This window comes from Rosa chinensis, chromosome 2 (genome assembly GCF_002994745.2).
Source record: "Rosa chinensis cultivar Old Blush chromosome 2, RchiOBHm-V2, whole genome shotgun sequence".
Lineage (NCBI taxonomy): Eukaryota > Viridiplantae > Streptophyta > Magnoliopsida > Rosales > Rosaceae > Rosa > Rosa chinensis.
The window spans coordinates 69,281,739-69,309,131 of record NC_037089.1 but is presented as its reverse complement, the minus strand read 5'-3'; the positions used below and the strand labels follow the sequence as shown (position 1 = coordinate 69,309,131).

Sequence of the window (27,393 nt, the reverse complement as noted above, 5' to 3'; positions counted from 1 at the left end):
GTAGAGAACATCTTGAATGATAGCAGACGTCTCCGCTAACCATAACTCATCCATATGACTCCAACTAGCAAGATGCGCTAACCTATTAGCCACACCGTTTGCTTAAAACATGATTTTGGGAAGCTTGAGAAAAACGTCCAAGCCACAAAATGCCCTGTACTACGAATTTGATGCACCGGGGGTTTCAGCCTGCCCATTTTATACTGTCAATTAGTAACTGTGAATCCATCGCTGGAAAAAATAATAATAATAATAAAAAAATAACTTTGAATCATCTTCAATTTGAATGAAGCAAAAACCTGGAGAAAGAGCTTGACGCATTCCCTCCCTTAAAGTCAAAGTCTTCACCCCCAGCATGTGAGATCGACCACTATTTGTTAAAGTGCAAATAAAAGTTTACCATATTAATATATGATTAAAAAATAGCCGAGCTAAAAAGCTCAAGAATAACCGAACCATCAAAGTTGATTTTAACAAAATTATGATATTGGGGAATCATTAAAATTAACCAGTTACATGTCATCCTCAATTGGAAAAACAAAAAAGAACTCATTGGAGCCCTTAAAATTACATTGTAGATTTGTTATAATTGAAATTATCAAGCATTCTTCTTTATGAGTTCTGTTAAGTAGTATCTACTATAGTTCATTTTGCAATCGAATGTTGCTTTAGTTGTGAAACACTGAAACCCATTCGGAGATAGAAGTTTGATTCTGGTAGGGTACATTGCAATGTTAAAGGTATCCACATGTTTAAGGAATAAATTACAAACTTTGTTTCTTTCGGAGACAAAACCAATTTCAGATTTTAATTATCTTTATGTCATTCATTTTTGGGCACATAAACAAGTTGGGCACAAGAATTAGTCATTAGCTAGAGTGATGAACCAGTTGAAGGACAATTAGGTTGCATTGCCTCGGTTGCTCTCTGAATTTCATTCTAAGACAAACTCAACAACATCATAGGTATCACAAGCAAACACAGCCAAAACCAACGACGTCTGGATTTGCAACAAAAGCATTGTTGAGATATTTTGCGAACGAGTGACTTACTGCATTTCACAAATGAATTGAGACATGAGTTTTAATTTATCGTCGATAGTCACATAATGAAGAGAGTAAAGTATAAAGTGAGAACATGTTTTTTTTTTTTGTACGAATTAATTACGAAATGCTTTAGAATAAAATGATTGATTCATAAGGATAAAGACACAACGTAGACATTTTATGACCAACAATAGTAGTTTTGATAATCTTAACGACGAAGGAAAATCCCTATTGTAATTTCAAAAGACTCGAGTTCAGTAATTGCCATACTTAATTGGGTAAACTTTGGGCTTTAATTGCAATAAAAGAACTGTTCGTACATTCTCAATGAGTAGTGGAGGCCCACCGCTCTCTTTCTCCCATGCATGGTTCCCGCCCTGTAAACTTCCATAGCGAAGAAAACTCCTCCATTTTAAAACAAGAAAGAAGCGAAAAAGAAGAAAAGGACCAACACCCATAGAGAGAAAAAGCGATGGCGATGGCAGATTTGTTTATCCTCAGACTCCTCTGCGCGATGAAAAAGCAAAAGCACTCACAAAAGCTCCGAAACAAAACAAGAACCAATCACCTCCGAAACCAATTCCTTTCTTGCTTTGAGAGCAAACCCACTTTGCCCCACCCTCCTCCCAAAGTATCTTAACCCTTTCCTTCTCTGCATAAAAACCCCAAAAAAGATGATACCTCTCACTTACATCAAATCAAACCCAAAACCAAAACGAGTGAGTAGTATTGGCGGAGCTCTTCGGAAATGGCGAGCTCCAGCGGGACCAAGGCCGATGCGCGGCCGCAGAGGTCGCTGTCGAGGGGAATGACGAGAATGGCTACTAGAGTTGTGGACTTTCCGACGGAGGGCGACGATGCGTTGGACAGTGGAGTTGTGCCGTCGTGCCTTGCGGCTATTGCTCCGATTTTCCGGGTTGCCAATGAGATTGAGAAGGACAACCCTAGGGTTGCTTATCTCTGTATGTCAATTTTTGCCCTTGTGCTATCAATTTTGTCTAATTGGTTTGCGATTTCGATGATATTGACACAGTGTTTGACACTTGATTGCAATTTTTAATTGACATTTGAATGCAAATGATAAAAGCTTAAACAATTTATTATAATGAATTTATTCATCACTTTTTAGGGAAGGTGTTCCTGCTTAGTTTGGTAGTTTTAGCAAAGGGATCGGAGGAGTAGGGAAATGGTAGGTATATGGAATTGGAATCGAGTTCCTTTGAAGGAAATAAGGAAACCCCGAGAATAGTTTTGGTGGACATGATATCAAAAAGAGTAAAATAATAATAATAACAAAAACAGTGATGCCTTTAGAATGCTTTGATAAGAGGACCAAAGAGAAGCTCAAAAGCTCAATACTATCCCAAAATAACTCCACATTTCTCCTCCCTGTGCTAAAAGAATCTCATATTGTAGCTGAAGATTAGGATTTAAATAGTTTACAGGGAAGTTTCAATACTCCCACCATCTGTTTCTTGTCCAAAACTTCCCAATTATATTTAAAGAGTTTTCAGTGGTCAATTGACTACTGAATTGACGCTGTCTGCCTGGTACCATTAGTAATGCTAATAGTTTTCAATGGCTGCTTCCAAATGCTCTTCATAATGTTTGGTGGCTGCCTACTGTAACCTCCTTGTAAATTAAGTTGCTTTTGGAGAGTTCGATATGCAGCTACCAATCACTAATAGAGAAGTTAATGGGGAGCTAGTGAGTGAATTGTTACTGCTTCTGGACTATAAAGAATAACAAGGAGAGGAAATATGACCAAGAACTTTTACGAGCCTTATATTCCTTTTTAAAGAATATATTTATATACTTTTTAGTTTCTTCTCCCAACAAGGATAGAATCATGGAATCTTTATATTCTTTGCTTCACTATTCTTGCTTAGCTCAGTACTATCAGTTTTTGTACTATGAGTTTGTATTATGCTTTGAATATGAACAAAAGTATTTCTTTGATGGTAGTTAAAAAAATTTGTTGATTCTAAAATGTGCGAAAAGACAAGATATGTTGGGTAATCATAACAAGCTTTGTATTGCAATTTAATAAGAGTTTTATTAGTTTCTTTTGTCAATGAGGATAGAATCTTAAATTCTTAATGCTCTCGGCAACAACTATTCCACATATCTTGCACTAAATTTTGATCATTATTTGTATTGTGATATGTATTATATGTTGTGATTATGGCAGAAAGTATTTCCTTGATGGGTAGTGGAAAAAGAATTATTCTCTATATATTAATATATTTTGTTCAAACAGGCCGCTTCCATGGATTTGAAAAGGCGCATACCATGGATCCAACATCAAGTGGACGTGGAGTTCGTCAGTTTAAGACGCATCTTTTGCACAGACTCGAAAGGGTACACCTTTGAGTTGTTAATGGTTTCTCATATTCTTTTTCTTTTCTGTGAAGAGTGGTCTGATTTGCGGCCTTAATTCATGTGATTAGTTCACTGGTGATGCTGTATCTCAATATCATTAAGAAAATGAAACAAGAAAATGAGATTACATTGTTATTTGCTATTACACTTCATCAGTAAAACGTTTCACTAGTGTTCCCACTGAAGAAAATACGGATCTGCTGACGTCTGTTGTACTTTTTATGTTGTTGGTCTTAGAAAGATACTGAGCTTGAAAACTTAAAACTTTTAGGGAATGGTCTAGCAATCTACATTAAGGTTGCAGCCCTGTTCACCTGTTATCCTATGACTCCTACATTCTGCATTTGGAGATGTTTACATAGAGAAACATATGTTAGAATAGCAGTCCTGGCACCATGCAAATTAAAATTAATATATATGTGGTGAAGAACCCAAGACCTCCTGGAACTATGATTCTTCTACCACGGTAGACAACTAGTGGACCTAGAAATTTAAGCTATTAGAGTTTTGGCAATGATCCAAAAATATATAAAGCTAACACTTTGTTCAATTAGTTTCAAGAAAGAGGAGAAACATTGAACTTTAGGTTGACAACAGTAACCAAATTGTGGATTGAAGTAAAAAAGATAATTTCTAGACCTATAGATATGCTTTGGTAATGATAATTCAATATCATGATTAGAAGTCATATACATCTCAGCTTCTTAAAGTAGACTAAATGTCTTTGTATTTTTGAAATTTCTCTTTGCTGCAGGACGAAGTAGATACAAAACATCAGCTTGCTAAATCTGATACAAAAGAAATCATGTTGTATTACCACCAATTCTACGAGAAAAATATCAGAGATGGAGAATATACCAAGAAACCGTAAGTCTTGTCTTTGAGTATACGGCCATACTACCTTTCTTTTGTTGTTTGCTAATTATATTATTTCACTATATCTTGTTTTTTATTATTTTGAATGCTTGAAGGGAAGAGATGGCCAGGATTTGTCAGATTGCAACTGTACTGTATGATGTGCTCAGGACAGTGGTACCTGCTTCTCAAATAGACATACAGGTTTGAGTTATATGATTTGGGGATTGCTCGAGTTCTTAATGGTCCTGTTGGTATAGAAGGTACTGAACACATGGCTGTTCTATTGATTTTATTGTTACAGACCCAGAGAATTGCTGAAGATGTCAAGAGCAAAAGGGAGCAATATGTAAACTATAACATTCTTCCATTATATACTGTCGGGGTTAAACCGACAATTATGGAACTTCCTGAGGTTGTACATGTTCATTATATTTTTTTTCTTCCTCTTCAACTCTATTTTCATGAAATACTATTTTTCTCTCTTGTTCACTGCCTTATCCGCTGACATCTCCTGAAAAATATTAGATCAAAGCAGCGCTCCGTGCTCTACAGAATGTGAGTAATCTTCCAATGCCAAGAATGCAATTTAAACCCACGAATCCTGATGACAAGTCGACAATGCCTACAGAGAGGATTAAACCTGTGAATGATATACTCGATTGGCTTTCGGCTATTTTTGGGTTTCAGGTAACCTGTGCTCTACGTGCCTTTTATATTTGTGTTATCTTTTTATGTATCCCACATATGAGACTTGCACCGGTATGCTAAACCCATTCAGGATTTGAGCACTATGTTTATGTTGCTAAAAGGATTTGTCTTGATTTCAGGATATTTGCTAGTACTAGGCAGGTTACCACTAGAATTGATAATGTACTGTGGACAATCCAATGACTGTTAATGGATAGCGACTCCTGTTCTTCTGGATAGTATATAGATACTTACAAAGACATAAAATAATGCTCTGAAAGGAATTCTACTGCAATATCCATACTTGGAATATAGAAGAAAGGCTTTCATTCCTAAGTCAATTATCTTTTGCCATGATGCCCACCTGTGTCATGCAATTTTTTTGAATTGTTAGAAAATTATCAAATTACTTTCAACTTGTATGCTTACATTTGTTGATACAATCAACTCGATCAACCTCCATCTTATAGCTCTTTTTTATTTGTTCATGGATTTCATAGCTCTATGACTGGCAACTTGGTTTTAGCTGTGTTTTTTTTTTTTTTTTGAAGTGTTCGCAAGGACTTTTTGCTTTAGCAGACTACTTCTAGATGTAATTTTCAATCATGTAGTATTCTCTGACAAGGTTTTGGTTTTTCTTACTACTCTGTCTTATCATTTTGGCACATGAAGAAAGGAAATGTGGCAAATCAGAGGGAACATTTAATTTTGTTGCTTGCCAACATTGATGTAAGACATAGAAGTCCTGAGAACTACAATGAGGTAATCAATGTTCCTTTGAGATGCGATATCTAAATTGCCTTGCTTTGAACTTTATATGCACTAAGTTTGCATTACTGTAGTCATAACCTGTACTGTCATGTGATCACTAAAGATTAACAGAGAGGTTCTTGCAGTTGAATAGTGCAACTGTACAGCATTTGATGGAGAAATTCTTTAAGAATTATCGTTCATGGTATAACTATCTGCATTGTAAAACAAATCTTCGGTGAGTGGTCTGGTTACTGTTTCAACTTGGTGCCTTAAAAGTTCAATTCATATTGTCTTGGTATAATTTCAGCTCAGTAATTTTTTATCTGCTGTTCTCTCTCTTCTTTCCCCCACTTTTCAGGTTCCCCGAAGGTTCTCACAGCAAACAACAATTGGAACTTATATACATTGCTCTCTATCTTCTCATATGGGGTGAAGCTTCAAATGTCCGATTCATGCCTGAATGCTTATGCTACATTTTCCATAATGTATGTATGTTTTCTTTTCATATTGGTCGACCATTGTTAATGTCTGGATAATTTCATGTCATAAACTTGTGCTTGTTTCTCAAATGTCTCTATTGTTATCATTACTTTGATCGCATTAGGGAACTCATGTCCTCTTTGTTGTCATAAAGCTGTTAGAACCGTGCTTATTCTTATACCCACAATTATTCCTCAATGTTTGAATTCATATGTCCTGAAATTTATAATACTCTGAAGATAATTTTTTTTCCTAATTGTTTAAGATGGCGAACGAGGTCTATGGAATTTTAAATAGCAATGCTCATACTGTTAGTGGAGAAACATACCAAACAGTTGTACGTGATGAAGAATCTTTTTTGAGGGATGTTATAACTCCTATCTACCAGGTTTTGTACAAGGTAACGATGGTATTTTAGGTTCCATACTACTTGACACAAGCCATTTCTATTACAGTTTCGTATTTGAAAATTTGAATTTCCCTTTGGTTACAAAGGAAGCAAAGAGAAACAAAATGGGCAAGGCAAGTCATTCAAGATGGAGAAATTATGATGATTTGAATGAATACTTCTGGTTAGTATCTTGGATGGAAAGTTTTGTCTTGGATTCCATTTAGATATAAAATAGCTGAAAGGTCTGCTTGTTCTTTCTAGGTCGGACAAATGTTTTAAGCTAGGGTGGCCAATGGATGCTAAAGCAGATTTCTTTAGGCATTCAGATGGGATACAACCAGTAAATGAGGTATTATATTGGTTTGTTTGTCTATTTAATTATCTAGGCAGGAGAGGGTCAACTAAAATGTTCCACATAATTAGAAACAATTTTTCTATTACCTACAAACTTGCCTGTGGTTTAGTACTTTTTTTTAATATTTTAATTATTACTATTTTTTTATTATTTATAAAGTTGTTTGATCTCCTTATATTTGACAGAGGACCAATCAAGCTACAGGTGGTAGGAGGAAGCCTAAAACAAATTTTGTAGAAGTCCGAACATTTTTACACCTCTACAGAAGTTTTGATCGAATGTGGATATTCTTCATATTGGCTTTACAGGTAGTCTTAATATTTAATTATGTATTTGTTATTTGAGTAAATTGCCTAAAACCTCCCTATATTTCTCAAAATCTCAATAAGTAATCATGCATTTGCACTGATCTCCATGTCATAAAATTTTGTCAACAACAATAAGAGTCCTTTCATCTTTTTTTTTCTTTAGTTCTTTTATTTATTTAAAGATCTTCGCTACAATTAACTTTGGCTCTAGCCAATTCTCCTATCTCTATCAATACGATTGTGCTTCTTTTACAGCACTTCTCCTTGCATTAACTTTCCAATGACCCTTGCAGCTGAAACGGTCCCAACTTTGTCTGTCAGTAATGCCGTAGTGCCCAAATTAATTTCAATCAGGTCTATGAAAGGACGAAGGACAAATTAATTTGTGACTTGCCATGATTATCTTTTTCAATGTCATAGCAACTCTTCTTTGGATTTAAAGCCCTCTAGGCTCTTTAACTTTGCAACAATGTACGTAGGAATACAATAATTCGTATAGAAATAAAAAAAGAAAAATGGTGATGGACTTTGAGAACGATGGAAGAGGAAGAGTTCATTTTTTCTCTTGCTTTGTTTTGTGATTTGGTGGTGGTGGCTGACTGGCTGTCACAGGCTAGGTAGTGCCGGAGCATTGCAGGTTTGAGAATGAAGCATGAAAACTGATGCTGCCAAGGGGCATTGTCGGTTAAGAATATAAGTCAAAACAATAATGATATTTTCAAAATGAAAAAGAAAATTCTATATATTGAAATTTCTGCCGGCTTGGAGAAGGATGTGTTGAGGGATGCTATATTAGCTTGAGACTTGATCTCTAGGGAGCTTTCACATGTGTCAAAGTTGCAACTCCTGTAAATAAGGGGAGGTTGGAGATTTGACCTTTTATTTGATATTTCCCCTTACATTATGTTCTTCATTATATTCTGATTTTCAGGCTATGATTATTATTGCATGGAGTCCTTCTGGATCTATCACTTCAATATTTAATGCAGACGTCTTCAGAAGTGTTTTAAGCATCTTCATGTCATATGCTTTCCTTAATTTATTACAAGGTACTGATCGATATTGTTTTAAATTTTTTAAGTATGTTTGAAAAATAGTTTATGGTGGGAGATCTTGGCATTTCATTACATATTACGTATATCATAACTTTGTTCAATGGCATGCCATCATTTTTTGTACTTTTTTCTGTCTCTTTCCCTTTGATATCTTTTCTATTATGTTCTGCAGCCACTTTGGACATAATTCTCAGTTGGAATGCATGGAAGAGCTTGAAAGTCACTCAAATATTACGATACCTCTTGAAATTTGCAGTAGCTGTTGTCTGGGCTGTGGTTCTGCCTATTGGTTATTCTAGTTCTATGCAAAATCCTACAGGGCTTCTGAAATTCTTCAGTAGTTGGAGTCGGGATTGGCGGAATCAGTCATTTTATAATTATGCTGTTGCAATCTATATGGTTCCTAATTTATTGGCTGCTATGCTATTTTTTCTTCCACCTTTACGAAGACACATAGAGCGTTCCAACTGGCGCATTGTCACTCTTTTTATGTGGTGGGCTCAGGCAAGAATTTCTTTCTTTGGTCTAACCAAAGTTCATGATCTCCTATAATGTCATACTCTTTTTCTTGGTGTTTTAGCTAGGCTCATATGACTCTTCTTTGTGGCCATATTGCAGCCAAAACTGTATGTCGGAAGAGGAATGCATGAGGATGTCTTCTCACTGCTGAAGTAAGGAAAAAAAAATCTTCATTTGTTCTTTATTCTTCATCTTTTGAGAGAGGCATAGCATGTGTGTGGTCCCTTAGGGGTTTTGCTGCTTGTCTCTGTAGTCAAATATGATATATCCTTACATTTATTGTTAAGTTGCCCAGCCATTAATCATTACTTTCGATTTGATTTCTGGTAATTTTTTCTCATATTACAGATTTTTCTCATATGACAGAGTTATCCTTTTGTTTAATCAGATATACATTGTTCTGGATCATGCTGCTAATCAGCAAGCTAGCGTTCAGCTATTATGTGGAGGTTATTTCTCTTAATTATCCTAAAGTCTTGCTTTGTTTCTACTAGAATTCATTCAGACTCGTATGGATCTTCTCGTAAATCATAGTACTTCATCCTGACAGCCTTAACTTAAAAGTCAATTGCTTTTTTGAAGATCATGTGGCATATTTTCTCGTAAATTTTTCTTACTTAACCTCTCCCAACTTTGGGATTATAATCCTGTTTCATATATCAAATCCTTTCACCACAATTTATCTCTAGCCTTATCCCACGTGTAATGAAGTATGAATGGAAATAGTATTAATTCAGTGTTTCCCTGACAACATTTATAAGTTATATTTGAAAATTACTGCATCATCTGGTTTAGAGATTATGAGAAAGAAAGCAACAAATTCATTAGGGAAGATGATAGGATGGAATGATAAATAACCTAACGTTGTTCTCATTGGCCCGTGGAAAAGATCACTGTGGAAAACCAGATGCAACATATGTTTAAAAAAAGGAAAGAAAAACACATGCTTTCTAATTCCTTGTCACCAGCAACATGACTCCTCAAGTCCTTTAGCCTGAACTAAAAATAAATAAATAAATAAAAAAAGACCCTGGTCATTTATATAGACTTTTCTCCTAAAGTTGTTCACCTAGAGCTTTTTCAGTTTTAATTAAGACTTGAAACAGTTCTTTACCCTGTCAAAGTATTGATCACAGATACCAAAATCATGTCTACTGGGTCTTTGATTTTAGACCTAGAGAATAAGCACTCCTTTTCCTGGGGGTGCGTTCTGCTAAATTTTTAGAACCAAGTTTCATTTACTGTAAACAGAAGTTTCTTTGAGGATCTGTCGAACTCAGTTATTATTTTATTCTATTTTATTTTACCTGACATTAATTTGTATAATCTGGAAATAGATATTGCCGCTTGTTGCACCAACGAAGTTGATAATGGATATGCCTATCAGTAATTACCAATGGCATGAGTTCTTTCCGAATGGTAACTTATTGAACTATGTTTTACGGTTTTTACTTTAATTTTGTCTGCAATCTAACTATAAATTTGGAACTGATGTAGCAACGCATAATATTGGTGTTGTCATTGCAATATGGACTCCAATTATCCTGGTAAGTGAATCGATGAAAAATTTGTTCAAGTGAAAGTCCTCTGTTCTTGAACAATATTATTCAATTTACCACTTTCCCATTGATTTATCTGTACATAGGTATATTTTATGGATGCACAAATATGGTATGCAATATTTTCTACTCTGTTTGGTGGGATTCACGGAGCCTTCAGCCATTTGGGGGAGGTCAGTAGCATATTTATTCTCGCTCAGCTTTACATATCTGTTTTCCTTTTTATATATTATCTTTTATGTTTACAAATATGTGTTTAAGATTGGTCTCCAGCTTGGGTTTGAGGATTATTCATTTGTTGTCTCTCAGATACGAACACTTGGGATGTTGCGGTCCAGATTTGAGTCTGTGCCTTCAGCTTTCAGTGATCGGCTTATGCCATCGTCAGAGAATAAGGATGCCAGAAAGAAGAAACACTTGGTGGTACTCTTTCATCAGTGCTTTCATACTGCGCTCTTGTAGATGAGATTCAGTTAATTTTGCTTTCTGTAATGTATTTCATACCAAATATAAATTCTTTTGCATACCAAACTCAAACGTTTTGGTATCTAACTACTTATTATGGTTCTTCCCTTCTATCTACATTACTTATAAACTTTCAGCTTCTATATCTTAAGGCTAACCATAAGCACTTACCTGGCAGGATGAAGGACTTGTTCGAAAGAACATTGCTAATTTCTCTCAGGTCTGGAATGAATTTATAAATTCTATGCGAATGGAAGACCTGATCAGCAATAGGTCAGGATTTTTTCGTCCTCTGTAATTTACTTTGTTTAATACATCTCTTCATATTTCTGACTATATTCGACTTCAAACCATTCAGGGATAGGGATCTGCTGCTTGTTCCGTATTCTTCAAGTGATGTTTCTGTCGTCCAGTGGCCTCCTTTCTTGCTGGCTAGCAAGGTATTCACTTTTCTTGGCTTGATATGTTCATTGTACACTCAATGCAAAGCCTATATGTGACTCATAGTCTGTTTTCACATGTGAAGATTCCAATAGCATTAGACATGGCAAAGGATTTTACAGGAAAGTCGGATGATGATTTATTCAGGAAGATTAGGAATGATGATTATATGTACTCGGCAGTGATTGAATGCTATGAAACACTCAGGGATATTATATTTGGCCTTCTTGATGATGACGCCGATAAGATGTAAGTCAGAAGAAACATACCAACTTGAAATATTTAGATCACCATCTGCACATATAAATCTTTTAGTCTCAACAAGAAAAGCCCTAGCAGTCTTTGATAAGAATCTTCATGAATGTTTCTTTCATTTTATATAACAGGATTGTAAGGCAGATATGTTATGAAGTAGACAGTAGTATACAGCAGCAGAGGTTTTTGATTAATTTCCGTATGAGTGGGCTGCCATTTCTTAGTGAGAGGTTGGAGAAGTTTCTCAAACTCTTGGTAATATACTTCCTTCAATGCTTTCTTAATTCTTTACTGCTGTTTTCAGCAGTGAAACTGATAGATATTGTTTAGACAGTGTCCTGTTTGAGTTATTAAATTGGTATGTTGACAGCTAGCCGAAGATGAGAATGTCGAAAATTCCTTGCGTCAGATAATCAATGTCCTTCAAGATATCATGGAGATTATAACACAGGATGTAATGATCAATGGCCATGAGTAAGTACTGAGAAATCAATGCATACTGGAGGCAGCAAATATTGTTATATTTCACCACCAAATGGGCCTCTTTGGCTTCCATATGTTAATAGGTTTCCTTCTTTCTTTGTAGAATCCTCGAAGCAGCTCACTACATAGAGGGTCAAAATGTCAAGAAGGAGCAAAGGTTTCAAAAAATCAACATATATCTTGCCCAAAATCCATCTTGGAGAGAGAAGGTAATTTTGGCAGATATTCTTATGTTAAAGACATTAACAAAGATCCAAAATTTTTTGGTCTTATTATCTTCTACATTGACATAGGTCGTTAGGCTTCATTTGCTTTTGACCGTCAAGGAATCTGCCATCAATGTGCCCCAAAACTTGGATGCTCGCAGGCGCATTACTTTCTTTGCGAACTCCTTATTCATGAACATGCCAAATGCTCCCAAAGTTCGTGACATGCTCTCCTTTAGGTCAGTCATTATAAACACCCGGTTTGTCAATGGGAACTTTTAGGTTGCTAGTGAACTAGGATTAACAAAAAAATAAAAAATCACTTTACAACTAACATATTTCTGCAATTAGGTCAAAGGTGAAGGAACACTATAGTTTTTCTACCGACATTTTGGAATTGTAGTATAGTTATGTTTCTCTTTCTGTTTTCTAGGAGTACTCATATGCTTCAGGATCTATTTTTAATGAATGAATGTGTATTTTTGTCAACCATGTGTTTTGTTGTGGTCTTCTAAAATTTCACTAGTTTCCTGTATACAATCTCACTTTTTCCTGATTTATGGTTCAGTGTTCTGACTCCTTATTACAAAGAAGATGTTCTTTATTCTGATGAGGAACTTACCAAGGAAAATGAGGATGGAATCTCAATTTTGTTCTACCTGCAGAAGATATATCCTGGTGCATTTCAGTCTCATTTCTAGATTATTCTTTTTACATTATTTGGAAAGTATATAAACTGATACCTGTCAACCAACTATATGACTGCCAACTAGATGAATGGACAAATTTCCTGGACCGCATAAATGAACAAAAAAGTCATTACACTGAAAAGGACAAGTCGGAGTTAATTCGTCAGTGGGTATCTTACAGGGGACAGACACTTTCTAGAACAGGTCTGCATGATCTGTAACTTTGTCTCTTATACAAGTATCATTTCCAATTCTGAACTTCTAACATTCTATCTATATTTTTTTTCTAGTGAGAGGGATGATGTACTATAGGAAGGCTCTAGACCTTCAATGTATCCTGGAAACAGCAGGAGATGGTGGTTAGTGGTCCTTTGACAAATACTGTGTTTCAACTCCAGATTGACATTCCTGATTTTAGTTCGAAAATCTGTACAAGCTAATACTGTAGAAAACGGATATTTGCAGGTGTTTATGGAGGCGACGCAGCCCATATTTTAAGTGATAAAGAAGAGAAGGATATTCTTGATCGGGCACAAGCTCTGGCAGATTTGAAGTTCACTTATGTAGTTTCTTGTCAGGTCTATGGTGAACAGAAGAATTCCACTGAAGCCCGAGACAAAAGTTGTTACACTAATATTCTCAAGCTGATGTTAACGTGAGTTATCACCATAAAATGAACACTGTAGTTTCCTTTGTTATTTGAATAATTGATATCATCTTTACATATGAAACTGTTTTGTAGGTATCCATCTCTACGTGTTGCTTACATAGATACAAGAGAGAAGACAGTGAATGGAAAATCCCAAAAGGTTCATTTCTCTGTTCTGGTCAAGGGAGGTGACAAATGGGATGAGGTATGGAAGAAAATTACATATTAGTTCTGTGCACTTATCTGTTATCTCAGTACCATCGAGAATAGCAAGTCTCAAGGAATCTACACTTACAATGGAATTTTACCTACCTTTATTGAGCTTAACGTCTCATATAAGCAGCAAATGTGGCCAATAGTCAATAACTCAGTTGAGGAATCTTATTGCTTTGCTAGGAAATATACCGCATCAAGCTTCCAGGTCCTCCAACAGTAATTGGTGAAGGAAAACCCGAAAATCAAAACCATGCCATCGTATTTACTCGTGGAGAAGCCCTGCAAACCATTGACATGAATCAGGTAGCAATCATTGCACCTTTATGTCAAAATAGAAAGCGATTAATTGAGCTTTCGTATTGCTAAAAAGGAAAAAGGTGCTTAGTGTCTTTTTGAATATCTTTTTACAGGATAATTATTTTGAGGAAGCTTTCAAAATGAGAAATGTATTGGAGGAATTTCTAAAGCCTCGACGGGGGCAGCGGAAACCTACAATATTGGGTCTAAGGGAACATATATTTACCGGAAGGTCAGCCTTTTCATATATTTCTTCACAATATTTTGGACCTTCATGACTGCTACGATTGGGATTGTGTAAAATATATTCTGCTTGTTTGCACTGTTACATGCTTATTTTTCTTATGGTCAACCTCTGATCTTCAGTGTTTCATCACTCGCTTGGTTCATGTCCAATCAAGAGACAAGTTTTGTGACTATAGGCCAACGAATTTTGGCAAATCCGCTGAGGTATGCCTTAAATTTTTCATTCAACTTGAGCTACAGTTCAGTTTAAATTTAGAGTTACTAGCATCATCTTCTTTCTTTGTCATTTTCCCTGTGTTTATACTATTACCATTCAAGTATCCATCTAATGACATTCTACCTTGACAGGGTACGGTTTCATTATGGCCATCCTGATATTTTTGACAGAATCTTTCACATAACAAGAGGCGGCATAAGCAAAGCATCAAAAGTAATTAACTTAAGCGAGGATATATTTTCAGGTAAATTTTTCATTCACCAGAAGATCCCTTTCCAGTAAGTATTGCATGTTGACTAATTGTTTATATGTCTTCAGGATATAATTCTGTTCTGCGTGGGGGATTTATAACACATCATGAGTATATCCAAGTAGGCAAGGGGCGTGATGTTGGAATGAATCAAATATCGCTTTTCGAGGCTAAAGTTGCAAATGGAAATGGAGAGCAGACACTTAGCCGTGATGTTTATAGGCTTGGGCGTCGGTTTGATTTCTATAGAATGCTGTCTTTTTACTTCACAACAGTTGGGTTCTATTTTAGTAGTATGGTATGTCATCCGAACCAAACCTCCTTCTTTCATTAGTTGACTTGGTTCTTTCATAGTTTATACATTATATATATGAGTTATAGACAATATTTAGAGTTTATAATCAACCACTTCGTTAAATCATCCTTTGTCTAAAGTACTAGGTTAGGTGATTTTGATTCATGTGAAGGGATTGGATTTTCAAATGACTGTATAACCATTATGCATGCTACCCAGTTCATATGTTGATGACAGCTCCAGGTCAACTGCTTGTTGATCTAAGTGCTTACCACTATTTATTTTTTAATACAGATTTACTTTAGTGTATTTCTTTTTTATTTTAGTGGTGCCATTGATAAAGAAGTCATCCTACTATACAATCAAATTGATTGAATCTTAGTGTTGAATAGGAATCAAGTGTAGATTTGAGGATTTTTTTTTGTTGGCTTTGGTTTTTTACTTTTCTGGGCAGATGTTCTCGGAGTGCAGTATTTTGGCACAATGTTATGTTCTCGGAGTGCAGTATTTTGGCACAATGTTATTCTGTTTGATACAGATACTATTTGTTTCAGGTAACTGTGCTGACTGTCTATGTGTTTTTATATGGACGTCTATATATGGTTATGAGTGGATTGGAAAGTGAGATCCTGGATAGCCCAGCCATACATCAGACCAAGGCTTTTGAACAAGCTCTGGCTACACAGTCTGTCTTTCAACTGGGCTTGTTGCTGGTCCTTCCCATGGTTATGGAAATTGGTCTGGAGAAAGGATTTCGCACTGCCTTGGGTGATTTCATCATCATGCAGCTGCAGCTGGCCTCTGTTTTCTTCACTTTCCAACTAGGAACAAAAGCACATTACTACGGAAGGACAATCTTACATGGAGGATCTAAATATCGAGCAACTGGCCGTGGTTTTGTTGTTTTTCATGCAAAGTTTGCCGATAACTACAGGCTGTACTCACGAAGTCACTTTGTGAAAGGGTTGGAGCTGTTGATTCTGCTGATTGTGTATGGAGTCTATGGGACTGCATATAGGAGTTCAAATCTGTATTTTTTCATCACGTTCTCCATGTGGTTTCTGGTTGCTTCCTGGTTGTTTGCTCCTTTTATCTTTAATCCGTCCAGCTTTGACTGGCAAAAAACTGTAGATGATTGGACTGATTGGAAGAGGTGGATGGGAAATCGTGGTGGTATTGGGATCTCACCTGACAAAAGTTGGGAATCATGGTGGGATGAAGAACAGGAACACCTCAAGCACACTATTATCCGTGGAAGAATTATTGAGATAATTCTTGCATGTCGCTTCTTTTTTTACCAATATGGGATTGTTTACCACCTCGATATAGCTCATTTCAGCAAGAGTTTACTGGTACTATTTATGTTCAAATATAAACGAGTACATTGTCTCTTGTTGGCACATCAATACCCATAGCTTTCTAACGCTCGGAATTGACCACCTTTTTAATTTTGTGTGCAGGTTTATGGACTTTCTTGGGTGGTTATGATAACGGTGCTCCTTGTCTTAAAGGTATGCAAATGAAAATCGCAAATAAAGCATCAAACATTTTTTAGAGCTTGAACCAATATTTTGTAACTTTGAATATTTTTAAAGTATAAGTTATTTAGACTTGGTTCTCAGCTGAGTAAATAAATAAAATGACAGTTTGCGCATACCCTTTTCCGCCTTTATCATTATTATTATTTTTCCTGGAAACTTTATATAGTTTGATGTTGCTTATTCATTTGATATGTTTCTGCTGTCAGATGGTGTCAATGGGTAGACGAAGATTTGGCACTGACTTTCAGCTCATGTTCAGAATTCTGAAGGCGCTTCTTTTTCTTGGCTTCATGTCAGTCATGACTGTCCTATTTGTAGTTTGTGGCCTTACTATTTCTGATCTATTTGCTGCTATTCTTGCCTTCTTGCCCACAGGGTGGGCACTACTTCTGGTAAGTCAAATCTTTTCTGTGTCTGTGGTCTCTGCACATAGTGCCTTCAGATTTCTCATTTCATATTCTAGTACACTTCTTAAGAGTATATCAACCATTGAGTACTCCTCAGCAATTAGAATGTACTAAAATAAATAGGGCGTATTTTGGTTGCTAATGGTTTACATTCACTAAAACTAATTTTATTCTGTCCTTTCAAGATCGGGCAAGTATGCAGGCCAATGGTTAAGGGAGTAGGATTCTGGGAATCAATTAAGGAGCTGGGAAGAGCCTATGATTACATAATGGGAGTGGTAGTCTTCATGCCGGTTGCCATTTTGTCATGGTTCCCATTTGTCTCAGAGTTCCAAACACGGTTGCTCTTCAACCAAGCATTCAGTCGAGGCCTACAAATTTCGATGATTCTCGCCGGGAGGAAAGATAAGACAGCTTCTAATAGATAGGGAAGGAACTTAATTAGATGCCATCTACTACGTTGTTCTTAGCATCTCAGGTTCATGTCCACGCTACAATGAAATTTATTCATGTGAAAATTCTATAGCATCATAGGAATTATTTTTTATGAGGCAGATCAATTAGTGACTTGTATCTTTTTCTTGGTCTAGGAACATGGGATATAATAATCGTATGTACATCATTAGAATAGAAGCTCACTTGACTCATGAACTGCTTGATTTCAACTTTTGATATTAAATTGAAAATTTTGAATGTTTCATTTAACCTCTAGCTGACTAGCTTTGGCTTAGTGAGTCAGCTTCATTATAGACACCGTATGGTTCAAAACATACCTCATAAACCAGATTCTATACCTTTTTGAATCTCAAGATCATGAGCTCTAAATTTCTCTGGGCATAATGTACCTTTTTGAAATTTAAAAAACCGAACATGAGTACAAAACTAGTTAATTTATGTGTAACAAAAAAAAAAAAAAAACAAATTTGGGATGAAAAAATACACGCACATGTATAATAGGATTACAATTTCGAATCCTGACTGTTCAACTACTTCCAACGGTGGATTTCAATGGTCCCCAAATGACCGGTCCTTTTGGTCCCGCAAAAGAGAGATGAAATCAGACCATTGAACACATGTATTAAATAACAGGATTTCGCCACGTGTTGACAGTTGCCTAAGCAACATAGAACTAAACAGTAATGGAAATTCATGTCGCAGTTACCAGGTTCGACTTTGAGCTCTCCATTTTTGGGTGTCTGAAATGAGAGGTTAAGCAGTAGCCACTAGCCAGACTACAGGAGCAGCAACAACAACAGCCCAATTGTAAGCCAGCTACTCTCTCTCTCTCTCTGTCTTTTTTCTGTGCTTTGCGTTTTTATGTCTTACGTTTGATTCCCGAAAGAAGCTTCAAATTCATGCTTTTGGGATTGCCCTTTTGGAACCAAGAAATGTACTTCCAAAAAGGTCGGTGCTTTTAATGATGGGATTGGTTCTATGTGTGTGTGGATGCCCTCGTGTGATTCATGTGTGCGTTGCTATATGATTTTGAAATCTGCTCTAGAAAAAGATGAAAAGATTTTGAGTTGGATGCCATAGATTGGTACATAAAGGCTAAAAACACCTTACTTTTGAATCCTTGCATTTAGAAAGTGAAGGGATTATTGGTGCTTGAGATGTTATGTTAAAAGATTAGGAGTGCAATTTGCAGCACGTTTGTAGAGAATGGAACTTCTCGGCAGAAGAATACAAGCAACTAAGTTAGATGCTAAAGATCTAACGTTTTTGGCAATCTAGTTTTGGAGAATCTTATCCTGTATTTGGTGTGGTCAAATGTGACATCTTTTGAAAATCTGCATTTGAAAAGCAGAGCTTACGTGTGCTTGAGATTTTGTTTTTAGAGATTATGGTAAGGAAGACTCTTGCTTGAAGGTTAGGAGAGCATTTTGCATCACGTTTATCTGTTGATGGTGTTGCTGAGTTGGTACACACCCGGGACTTGGGCTTCCACATGCTTGCTGATCCCCCTGACTGCATATCCTCTAGATTACTAGTTAGGCCTAGATTTACTTAGAGTTGGGTGTTTTTGGGTTATGGCTACTTAACCAAACAGAAAAGAAGATTATGGTGCACATCTAATGATATACTGAAAAAGAAATACACATGGGTAGGAAAAATGGTTGGATATTGAAAATAAATCATAGATCATTGATGAAGCAGATAGGCATCAAACCTTATAAGTTAATGTAGATTTGACTATGTATGAAGAAGAGTCTGAGAATCATAAATACTAATATAAAGCTGCTACCTGGTGGTGTTTAAACTCTTAGTTGTTTATTGTCACTCATCTTTGTGTGACATTACTTTTGATAGATTCTACTTCTTGTTTTGTACGAACCAACTTAATAGCTGTGATAGACATTTTGACCGACAGATTGGTCATTACATTAAATGTTCCTGGGGAAACTATTTTTCGTCATTGTTCTCTTTCATATTCTTCGCCCTTCGTTTTAAATGCAGTGGCTCCCCAACACCCAGTAATGCAGTCGAAACCACAAGGTGTCATGGCTTCTAATAATTTGCAGCAGCAAGGAAGCAAAAATGTTCAGACTGGACGGCCCCAAAATATTCTCACCTTAAGCTTGACTACAGGTACAACCTTGGAAGAGTTTAAATTTGGATTCCCATCTGAAGGTTTATCAACTGCATCCAATAGATGGTGGGGAAGCAATAGCCCTAATTGTGATGAGGGCGTCCATGGAGAAGCAGCTAAGAGTGATGAAGGCAACAAACATCAGTCTGTCAAATTAGCAGATGATAGTGCAAGTTCAATTACAGGGAACAAAGAGAAATGTGAAAGTGAAAAAGAAGAGAGCAGCATTGATCCACAAGGGACAGATTTATTGGTGGCCGTGAGAAAAAGAGCGGTGGAAGAAGGGAAACAGGCACTTAAGCTTGGTGCATTCCGTGGATATGGTGCAAAGAAGCTAGGGAGAAAGGAGAGGACATTGCTTCTCCGAATATTCAAATCTTCAATGCCAAAAGATTGGATACCTGACTCCTCTTAAATCCGAGGTGTCGAATGCTCTCGACATTATAAATAAGCTACATTTACTCCAACAGGTAGGTTTATTCCTCAGTCGGAATTGTGTGAACTAAGTTTGCTTTCTTGTCTTGGTTTGTAATATGGCTTAGCTATGCTAGAATCTCTGTTTGTTTAGGGCACTCATATATGTATTACTTGAGTTGCAATGATTATCATGTAGTTGATTAACTGTATGACCATGAGTTGCTTCTAGAATCTTTGTTGGTAACGGGCAATCTCATATAAGATAGCACACAAGTTATTATTTGAGTTCCTGTGAATCTCATATAGTTGATTTAACAGTAAAAATGCGATGACAATGTGTTGCCTCGGTCACTATCTGAACTACACTAAATTCCAGATTGTTTAGCGATGATGTTGTTGAGACGCTTTAGCTAACTATATGCTCCAGTACAGGAAAACAAGGTTATATCATTTAGTTTACGCTCAATGAAGCCAAATGAGGTTAGGATGAAATCGATGAATATGTATGGTTTACTCTTAGGACTCGGCGCATGAGAATCGATGGCTTTGTTTCAGTTCAGTTCCCACTAAAGAACGTAGAACTCCGGTATACTAGCAGTTCAACTTTAGAATCCTACTTCCCTGCATTAAAAATTTAGTAAACTACATATACCCCCCTACTAAGATTTCAAAACACAAATAACTCCTCATCATTTGGTTTTACACATTTAAGGACAAAAGTTTACACTTAAGGACATTTTGTCTTTAGTGAGTCTTTTACTTTCCTTGTTAGTTATCTCTTTCCTCTGTAAAAATAAAAATTGACGGAGCGTAGTGGGCCCATGCTTTGAATTTGTTTGTCTAAACATTTGCAGGTATAAACTCATCCTCTATACTCGAAGGTAAACAGTTATTTTACCACTCATAATTTCGATTGTTGACAGACTAGAGTTACTTGCTATTTGTAAAAATACTAGCAAAGAATTAAAAACCGAAAGAGAAAAGTTAAGAAAATTGAAACTCTTTAGAGATAATCTCAACAGAACTACTCCCAACTACTGGGATATTATTTATAGACTCCAAACCAGAATCTATAAGCTAGAGGAAGATATTGATAATCTCTTATATGTTCTAGAAATAGAACAAAAACCTCTGGATTATTTGAGCATTGGTTAGATCCGCAATCGTTGGTATCAGAGCTTGTAAAAATAGCTCAAAGGAGAACCCCTCCTTAATGGGGACAATGTCAGAATTGTTATTAGAGAAAATAAATTCTCTACTGAAATCTTCTGATGAGAAATATCAGAAGCTGTTACTAGAATTATCTAGATGTCAAAATCATCTAGAAAAATTACCTAATATAATCCACCAATTGGAAAGATTGGAAAACAAACTGGATTATATCAAGGAACTTCCAAAAACGGAAGAAGAAAAGCTGACAGTCGTCAGTAGAAAAATCAATGAACAGCAAAAAACGCTGGATTCTATGAAAAATATACTGAAGGACAAGAAAGTGCCTACAGTAAAAAAGAAAGCTAATGGATTCAAACCATTAGAAAGGCCAGACAAGAATCCTGTTCCAAACATGATTTTTCTGGATCCTTCTACTAGCATCCGGTATGAAAACCCGGAAAAAAGAGAAATGAAGATATTAAGCATCTTTGGAAAAAAGAAAGGAGTACAACTCCTAAATGCTGAAGAATTTGAGTTCAATGAGATTGAACAAGAAGTAAAAAATTCCTCAATCCCAAAGATAGATTTTAAACAGATCTACAAAAGAGGAAAATTTGATTTACTGGATAGCCATTATTTCAAATTACTGGAGATTACAACCCCAGCAACAGCAGGTGGAGAGACTAATCTTCTACTGATCACTCCAGCAGAAGTTGCTAGAGCACAAGCAAAAAAATATCAATTTATGCATATTGGAGCAGTCCAAGTAGGCATAAACTTGCTTGCTCGTGAAGGTATAAACTGTTCAGTCCTATGTGTTCTACAGGACAACAGGTTAACATACTTCCAAGCTAGTCTGTTAGGAACACTCGAAGCATCCTTATGCGACCAAGTAGCATATTTCAATTGCTTCCCCAACTTCACCACCAGCTTGAAAGATGCAGCTCAATGTCTCAGACTAAGAGTCAAGAAAGAAGATATGCAGGAACTTGCAATAGTATATAGAATATACTATAAATTGATGAGTACTACAGTAGCCCCTAAGGCAAGGATAACAAATATCCCATGTCTTACTACTGGATTCCTCACCAATCAGAAGAACCATTCACAACATATCCATAAAGTTACTTGGAATGAAGTAACATTTCCTCTTGAATGGAAATTATCCGGTCCCAAAAAGCAACCGGAAAGAGCAAAAGCAAAAATCTACGAGAGTAGAAGAACTGGAGAAATCAGCCTCAACTTCGACAATCACAGGAAAAGTGATGTCTGTCCTGAGAACCTCAGGATAAACAGCAGCAGTCTTCTGAGAAGAAGCTACAGCACTAGAGAAGCTAGTGTCAGTGGTACAAAACCCACTATTGAAGAGCCAATATCAGAAGAAGATCTAGACGCTGATCTAAACAGACCAGTCCATATGCTCAGAGCTGAGAGGCTCTATAATCTTTATAAAGAAGCTGAGAATTGCGAAAATCCTGAACGATTAGAAAAACTAATCGAAGAAATGAAAAAATTCAAAATCAGAAAGACGAGAAAAGTCTTTCCATATCAAGATATTGAAATGGAAGAAGGAGAAAGCTCCAAGACTTCCATCGTTCGAGAAAAGGGAAAAGTCAAACTCCCTATACAGAAGGCCCCTACGGGCAGAAATGGAGAAAGAAATTCTCAAAGATTTGTCCCAGAGGACAAGATACCCAGAGTACCAATTTCCAACTATGGAATTTGGCTAGATCTGGATAAAGCTCTTGACAAGAGAAAAACTCTTGACCAATGGGTAGACAGCCTAATGATGGCCTCTGCACTTACCCTTGGAAAATTTGAAGCTCCTGATCTTCAAATGTACTTTGAAACTACTCTCACCGGGGTAGCAAAAAAGTACTACTTCTCTTTCAAAGAAACAGCCAGAGGAAAAGAGTGGCTGGAAGAAATCAAGACTTCAAAGTCTCCGTATGATTTTGCAGTACCCCTGTACGATCAGTTCTGTGGAGATGTTTCAAATTTGAGTGAAAAAGCCAAAGAAACGGCAAAATCGAATATCTATGCTCTCAAAATCTGTGACATGAGATATTTCGAAGAATACCTGAATGAGTTTCAGGAATACTACTGTACAATTGGTGAACTAGAGAATACTGATCTAGTTAATCTGTTGCACAGAAAACTCCCTGAACCATGGAGAACAGCTGTGAGAGAAAGCATAGCTGAAAAACCAATTGAAAGATTTTCAGTTGGAGGAATTGCCGACAGAATCCGGCAATTACTGAAGGAGCAATGCAAAGCCAATCTTAGAGCTAAGATGGCCAAGAAGCAACTCAAAAGAGTTGAAAATTTCTGCTATGGAATATTGGATATGCCCACAAACTGGGGATGTCATGAGTCCAAGTTCCACAGAAGAAGGAAAGAAAAATATTACTCTAAAAATTTCAAAAAGAGTAATCAAAAGAAGAATTGGAAATTCAAGAGAAGTTCCAATTACAAGAAACAGAAGGATGAAGATCCTAAAAAGAAATTCTTCAAGAAAAAGAAGAATATTCATCAGCATAAACAACCCAGCAAGAAAGCTTGCAGATGTTGGTTGTGTAAAGCTGAAGGGCACTATGCCAATCAATGCCCGGAAAAGGGTAAAAGGTCTACTAAAGCTCTCTTTGAAAAATATGAGCAAATAGTAGAAGTAGCAAATATGAAAGGCTACGAAATAGCCTATTCTGATGATGAAGAAGACGAGTCAGTTTATTCTGCCTGGTCTGAAGAAGAAACTTCATCAGATGAGTCTGAGATAGATTCTAAAGTAGAGTACTTCGAATCCAGACAAATGAATGTTTTGAAAATCAAAAATTGGGAAGAAAGCAAGACAGAAACCTTCATGTCTTCTTATCAGGTGAACCCTGGTACATTCGTTTGTGACTACTGCTTTTGTCACGAAAAGAATGGTCTCCCTATGTTTTGTGAAGAGTCAAAAAAGACTTATCACAAAGAATGCTTCATAGCTGAAGCAAGAAGAAAAACCAAGAATGGCCTTGTCAGCCAATTGGTTGAACAAGAATATGAAGAATATTTCTCTGAACAAAAAGAGAAAGAAGAAGAAAAAGAGGCAGAAACTTTGTTCCAAAAAATTATGGAACCTTCTCCTCCATCTTCCTCAGAAAGAAAGGAAGAAATCATCGGTAAAGAAAACATCGATGAAGATATTGAACTGGTCGAAATACCAGAAAATGTAGAACTGGTGAAACCACCATAAACTGTTCATCTCTTAGAACGACAAGAGGTTACTGACACATGGGATCTACTTGGCCAACCATCTGGCAAGTTTGATTATAAATTCAGATATGACCCTCCGTCATGGTTCAATGATCCAGAGATCAAAAAGATAAGTCCTACAGACTGGGATGATACAAAACCCTCTAGTTTTGATAGATCGTTCATCCAAAAAAATGTTCCAGAAGAATGTAAACCATTCATTCCAAAGGAACAAGCTCAGGAAAATGAGCTTCAACAATCGAAAGCCGTCTCTACTAGTAGATACAGCAACTACATAGAGATTGGACTAAAATTCCCTGATCACAGAAAATATCATCTACATGCCTTATAGATAATGGATCGGGATTTACTGTTGCAAAGAGATTTGCAATTCCAGAAGAACTCTGGAAAGAAGATAAGAAAATATCTGCTACTGGTGTTACATTTGATGGGAGCCATCTCACCATGAAAAAAGTAGCAAAAAATGTTCGTATCACCATTGGTGGAGGAACATTTATCATCCAGAATATTTGGCAATCTGAAGGCCAAGGATCTGATTTCTTGTTGGGAAATGATTTTATTCTCCAACAACGATTCATTCAGGATGAAGAAGCGATAGGCTTCAGAAAAGGAGAACGGGTGTTCTGGGCAGACCGACTCACACAAGCAAAAAGTGTGGTAGGTCTCGGTTTTACTACTCAATATCAGAGATCGCAACAGAATAGTGGTGATCTTACCCCCTACAAACCCAAATTTGAACCCATACTCCAGATCAAGCAACAACAAGAATTGCTTGTTGAAGAATCTTCTGAAGAAGAAGAAGAAGAAACTAGTGAAGATGAAGAAGCTAGTTTCATCCATGAGCATAACCTCAAGCATTTCCAGAATAAGCTTGAATCTCAGAAAATTCCCACTCTTGAAAAAATCAAAAAACTACTCGAGCAGAATATCGATGTAGATCCCCAGAAGTTTTGGGAAAAAGACCCAGTGGTCTGTGAATTAAGATTACATGACATGAATGACATCTGTCATGTCAAAGCCATTCCTCAGTATAAAGAGGAAGATCAAAAGGAATTCAGGAAAGATATTGAAGATCTCCTGAACAAGAGATTAATTCAACCGTCCACTAGCCCTCATCATGCTCCAGCATTCTACGTGAGAAATCATGCAGAAAATCTACGAGGAAAAGCTAGAATGGTGATTGACTACAGAGATGTCAACAAGAAGACTGTCAAAGACGGTTATCAAATTGCTCAAGTTAGAGTTTTGATCAACCAGCTCAGAGGAGCTAAAGTCTTTTTGAAATTTGATGCAAAATCGGGTTTTTGGCAGGTCAAGATGCATCCTGAGAGTATCCCTCTCACTGCATTTGGAACACCACAAGGCCATTATGAATGGTTAGTAATGCCTTTTGGTCTAAAGCAAGCTCTCTCAATCTTCCAAAGAAAGATGGACAACATCTTCAAGCATGTGGCAGAATTCTGTGTCGTCTACATAGATGACATCCTGGTCTTCTCCAAAAACAGAGAAGAACACATGAAACACCTCCATGAGATAGTAAAGCTGATAGTTCAGCATGGAATTATCCTAGGAGAGAAGAAAATCTTCTTTATCCTCGATGAAGTTGACTTCCTAGGAATAAACATCAAGAATGGAGTCATAAAACTCCAACCTCATATTTTTGAGAAGATCTGGAAGTTTCCAGACAAAATTCCTGATGCTAAGAGTCTAGAGAGATTCCTTGGTGTCATAAATTACGGGAGAGATTTCATCCCTAAAATCTCAGGGTTAACAGCAATGTTATCACCTAAGACGAGTTCCAAAAGAAAATGGAACTTCACAAAAGATGATGAAAAGATTGTGAAGCAGATAAAAAATCTCTGCAAAAACCTCCCTCCTCTACAGCAACCAGAGGAAAATGATGAAATTATCCTCCAGACAGATGCGAGTGATAATTACTGGTCCGGTGTAGTTCTGGCAAAAACACCTGGAACTAACATCGAAAAGATTTGCAAATTTTGTAGCGGCAAGTTCAGCCCTGCAGAACTGAATTATCCCACAGGGGAAAAAGAAATTTTAGCTGTCAAGAAAACAATTTTAAATTCTCCAGCTTTTCTTGGAAAACCCTTTACTGTCCGCACCGATTGTGCCAGAGTAAAGAATTTCAAAAATTTCAAACTTGATAAAGCTGCTGATAGAGGAAGATTAGCAAACTGGCAATTATTTCTTAACCAATATGATTATAATGTTGAATTAATTGCAGGAAACAAGAATTATCTTCCAGACGCATTGACCAGAGAAATGCCGATGTTCAGCCAGAGAGAAGACGACGAAGGTCGTAATCCCAGAAACAGAAGAACTGGGAAAGAACATGAACCTCAAGAAGATCCTATGGAAACCAAAGAAAAGATTCTTAAAAGGTTTCTGCTAAGTCCTAAAGGACTAGCCTCAACTGATCAATCCCAGGGTAAAGGATTGGCTAGCCCGTCTCAAACGGCAGACGGTAAAGGCTCATCAAGACCGTTGATGGCTGCTGCTTTGTCAAAAAGCAGACCAACTCCAACTGGAGTCATAAATGTTTTTAATTATGAATTAAGAACTTTTGACACTCTTGCGTTCAGAACTGGCAGGAGACTAGCTTATCACCAGAAGGCAATCTTGGACAATCTCTTATTTGCCTTTCAAGAAAGAAGCAGTGGTCTAATGTTCCCGGCACTCTTTGCATTAGCTGAAGAACTATATGAGAATGCCAGACCACAATTTGAAAAAAATTATATACAGCAGAGTGCTGTAAGAAAAGAAAAAATTCTCTTCCTTGAAAGTCCAGAAAGTGCTAGGGTCCCTGTCATGGCACTTAATGAATCAGACTGGCATGAATTCCATAGTCTGATAGGAAGACATAATCCAGAAAACCTGGTTCCTCCAACTCTCTTTATTGTTTCAGGTCCTT

At 36.7% G+C, this 27,393-nt stretch overlaps 2 protein-coding genes across 3 annotated transcripts; both read left to right on the top strand.

The window, feature by feature from the left end:
- The first annotated feature begins 1,499 nt into the window (after positions 1 to 1,499).
- LOC112187668 (callose synthase 7) lies at positions 1,500 to 17,680 on the top strand. 2 transcript variants are annotated; one of them, XM_024326557.2, is made up of 42 exons: positions 1,500 to 2,008; positions 3,307 to 3,407; positions 4,183 to 4,295; positions 4,400 to 4,487; positions 4,588 to 4,698; positions 4,812 to 4,973; positions 5,646 to 5,735; positions 5,870 to 5,961; positions 6,085 to 6,211; positions 6,472 to 6,606; positions 6,702 to 6,778; positions 6,859 to 6,946; positions 7,138 to 7,260; positions 8,192 to 8,309; positions 8,488 to 8,819; positions 8,934 to 8,986; positions 9,223 to 9,283; positions 10,172 to 10,253; positions 10,332 to 10,381; positions 10,480 to 10,566; positions 10,703 to 10,813; positions 11,037 to 11,131; positions 11,217 to 11,298; positions 11,385 to 11,548; positions 11,686 to 11,809; positions 11,925 to 12,028; positions 12,141 to 12,246; positions 12,331 to 12,482; positions 12,812 to 12,921; positions 13,017 to 13,136; positions 13,223 to 13,291; positions 13,398 to 13,587; positions 13,675 to 13,786; positions 13,978 to 14,100; positions 14,208 to 14,326; positions 14,461 to 14,544; positions 14,689 to 14,801; positions 14,876 to 15,105; positions 15,657 to 16,454; positions 16,563 to 16,613; positions 16,850 to 17,035; positions 17,236 to 17,478. In XM_024326557.2, exons 1-42 carry the CDS (start codon positions 1,795 to 1,797, stop codon positions 17,476 to 17,478), a joined length of 5,790 nt encoding a protein of 1,929 aa, XP_024182325.1. In that variant the 5' UTR covers positions 1,500 to 1,794. The 2 variants fall into 2 exon arrangements, with proteins under 2 accessions (XP_024182325.1, XP_024182324.1); XM_024326556.2 differs by having other exon boundaries at positions 1,501 to 2,008; positions 10,703 to 10,816; positions 17,236 to 17,680.
- Positions 17,681 to 18,155: 475 nt separating this feature from the next.
- LOC112187889 lies at positions 18,156 to 20,342 on the top strand. Its single transcript, XM_024326851.2, has 2 exons — positions 18,156 to 18,313; positions 19,508 to 20,342. Exon 2 carries the CDS (start codon positions 19,528 to 19,530, stop codon positions 20,053 to 20,055), a length of 528 nt encoding a protein of 175 aa, XP_024182619.1. The 5' UTR covers positions 18,156 to 18,313; positions 19,508 to 19,527; the 3' UTR covers positions 20,056 to 20,342.
- Positions 20,343 to 27,393: the final 7,051 nt, after the last annotated feature.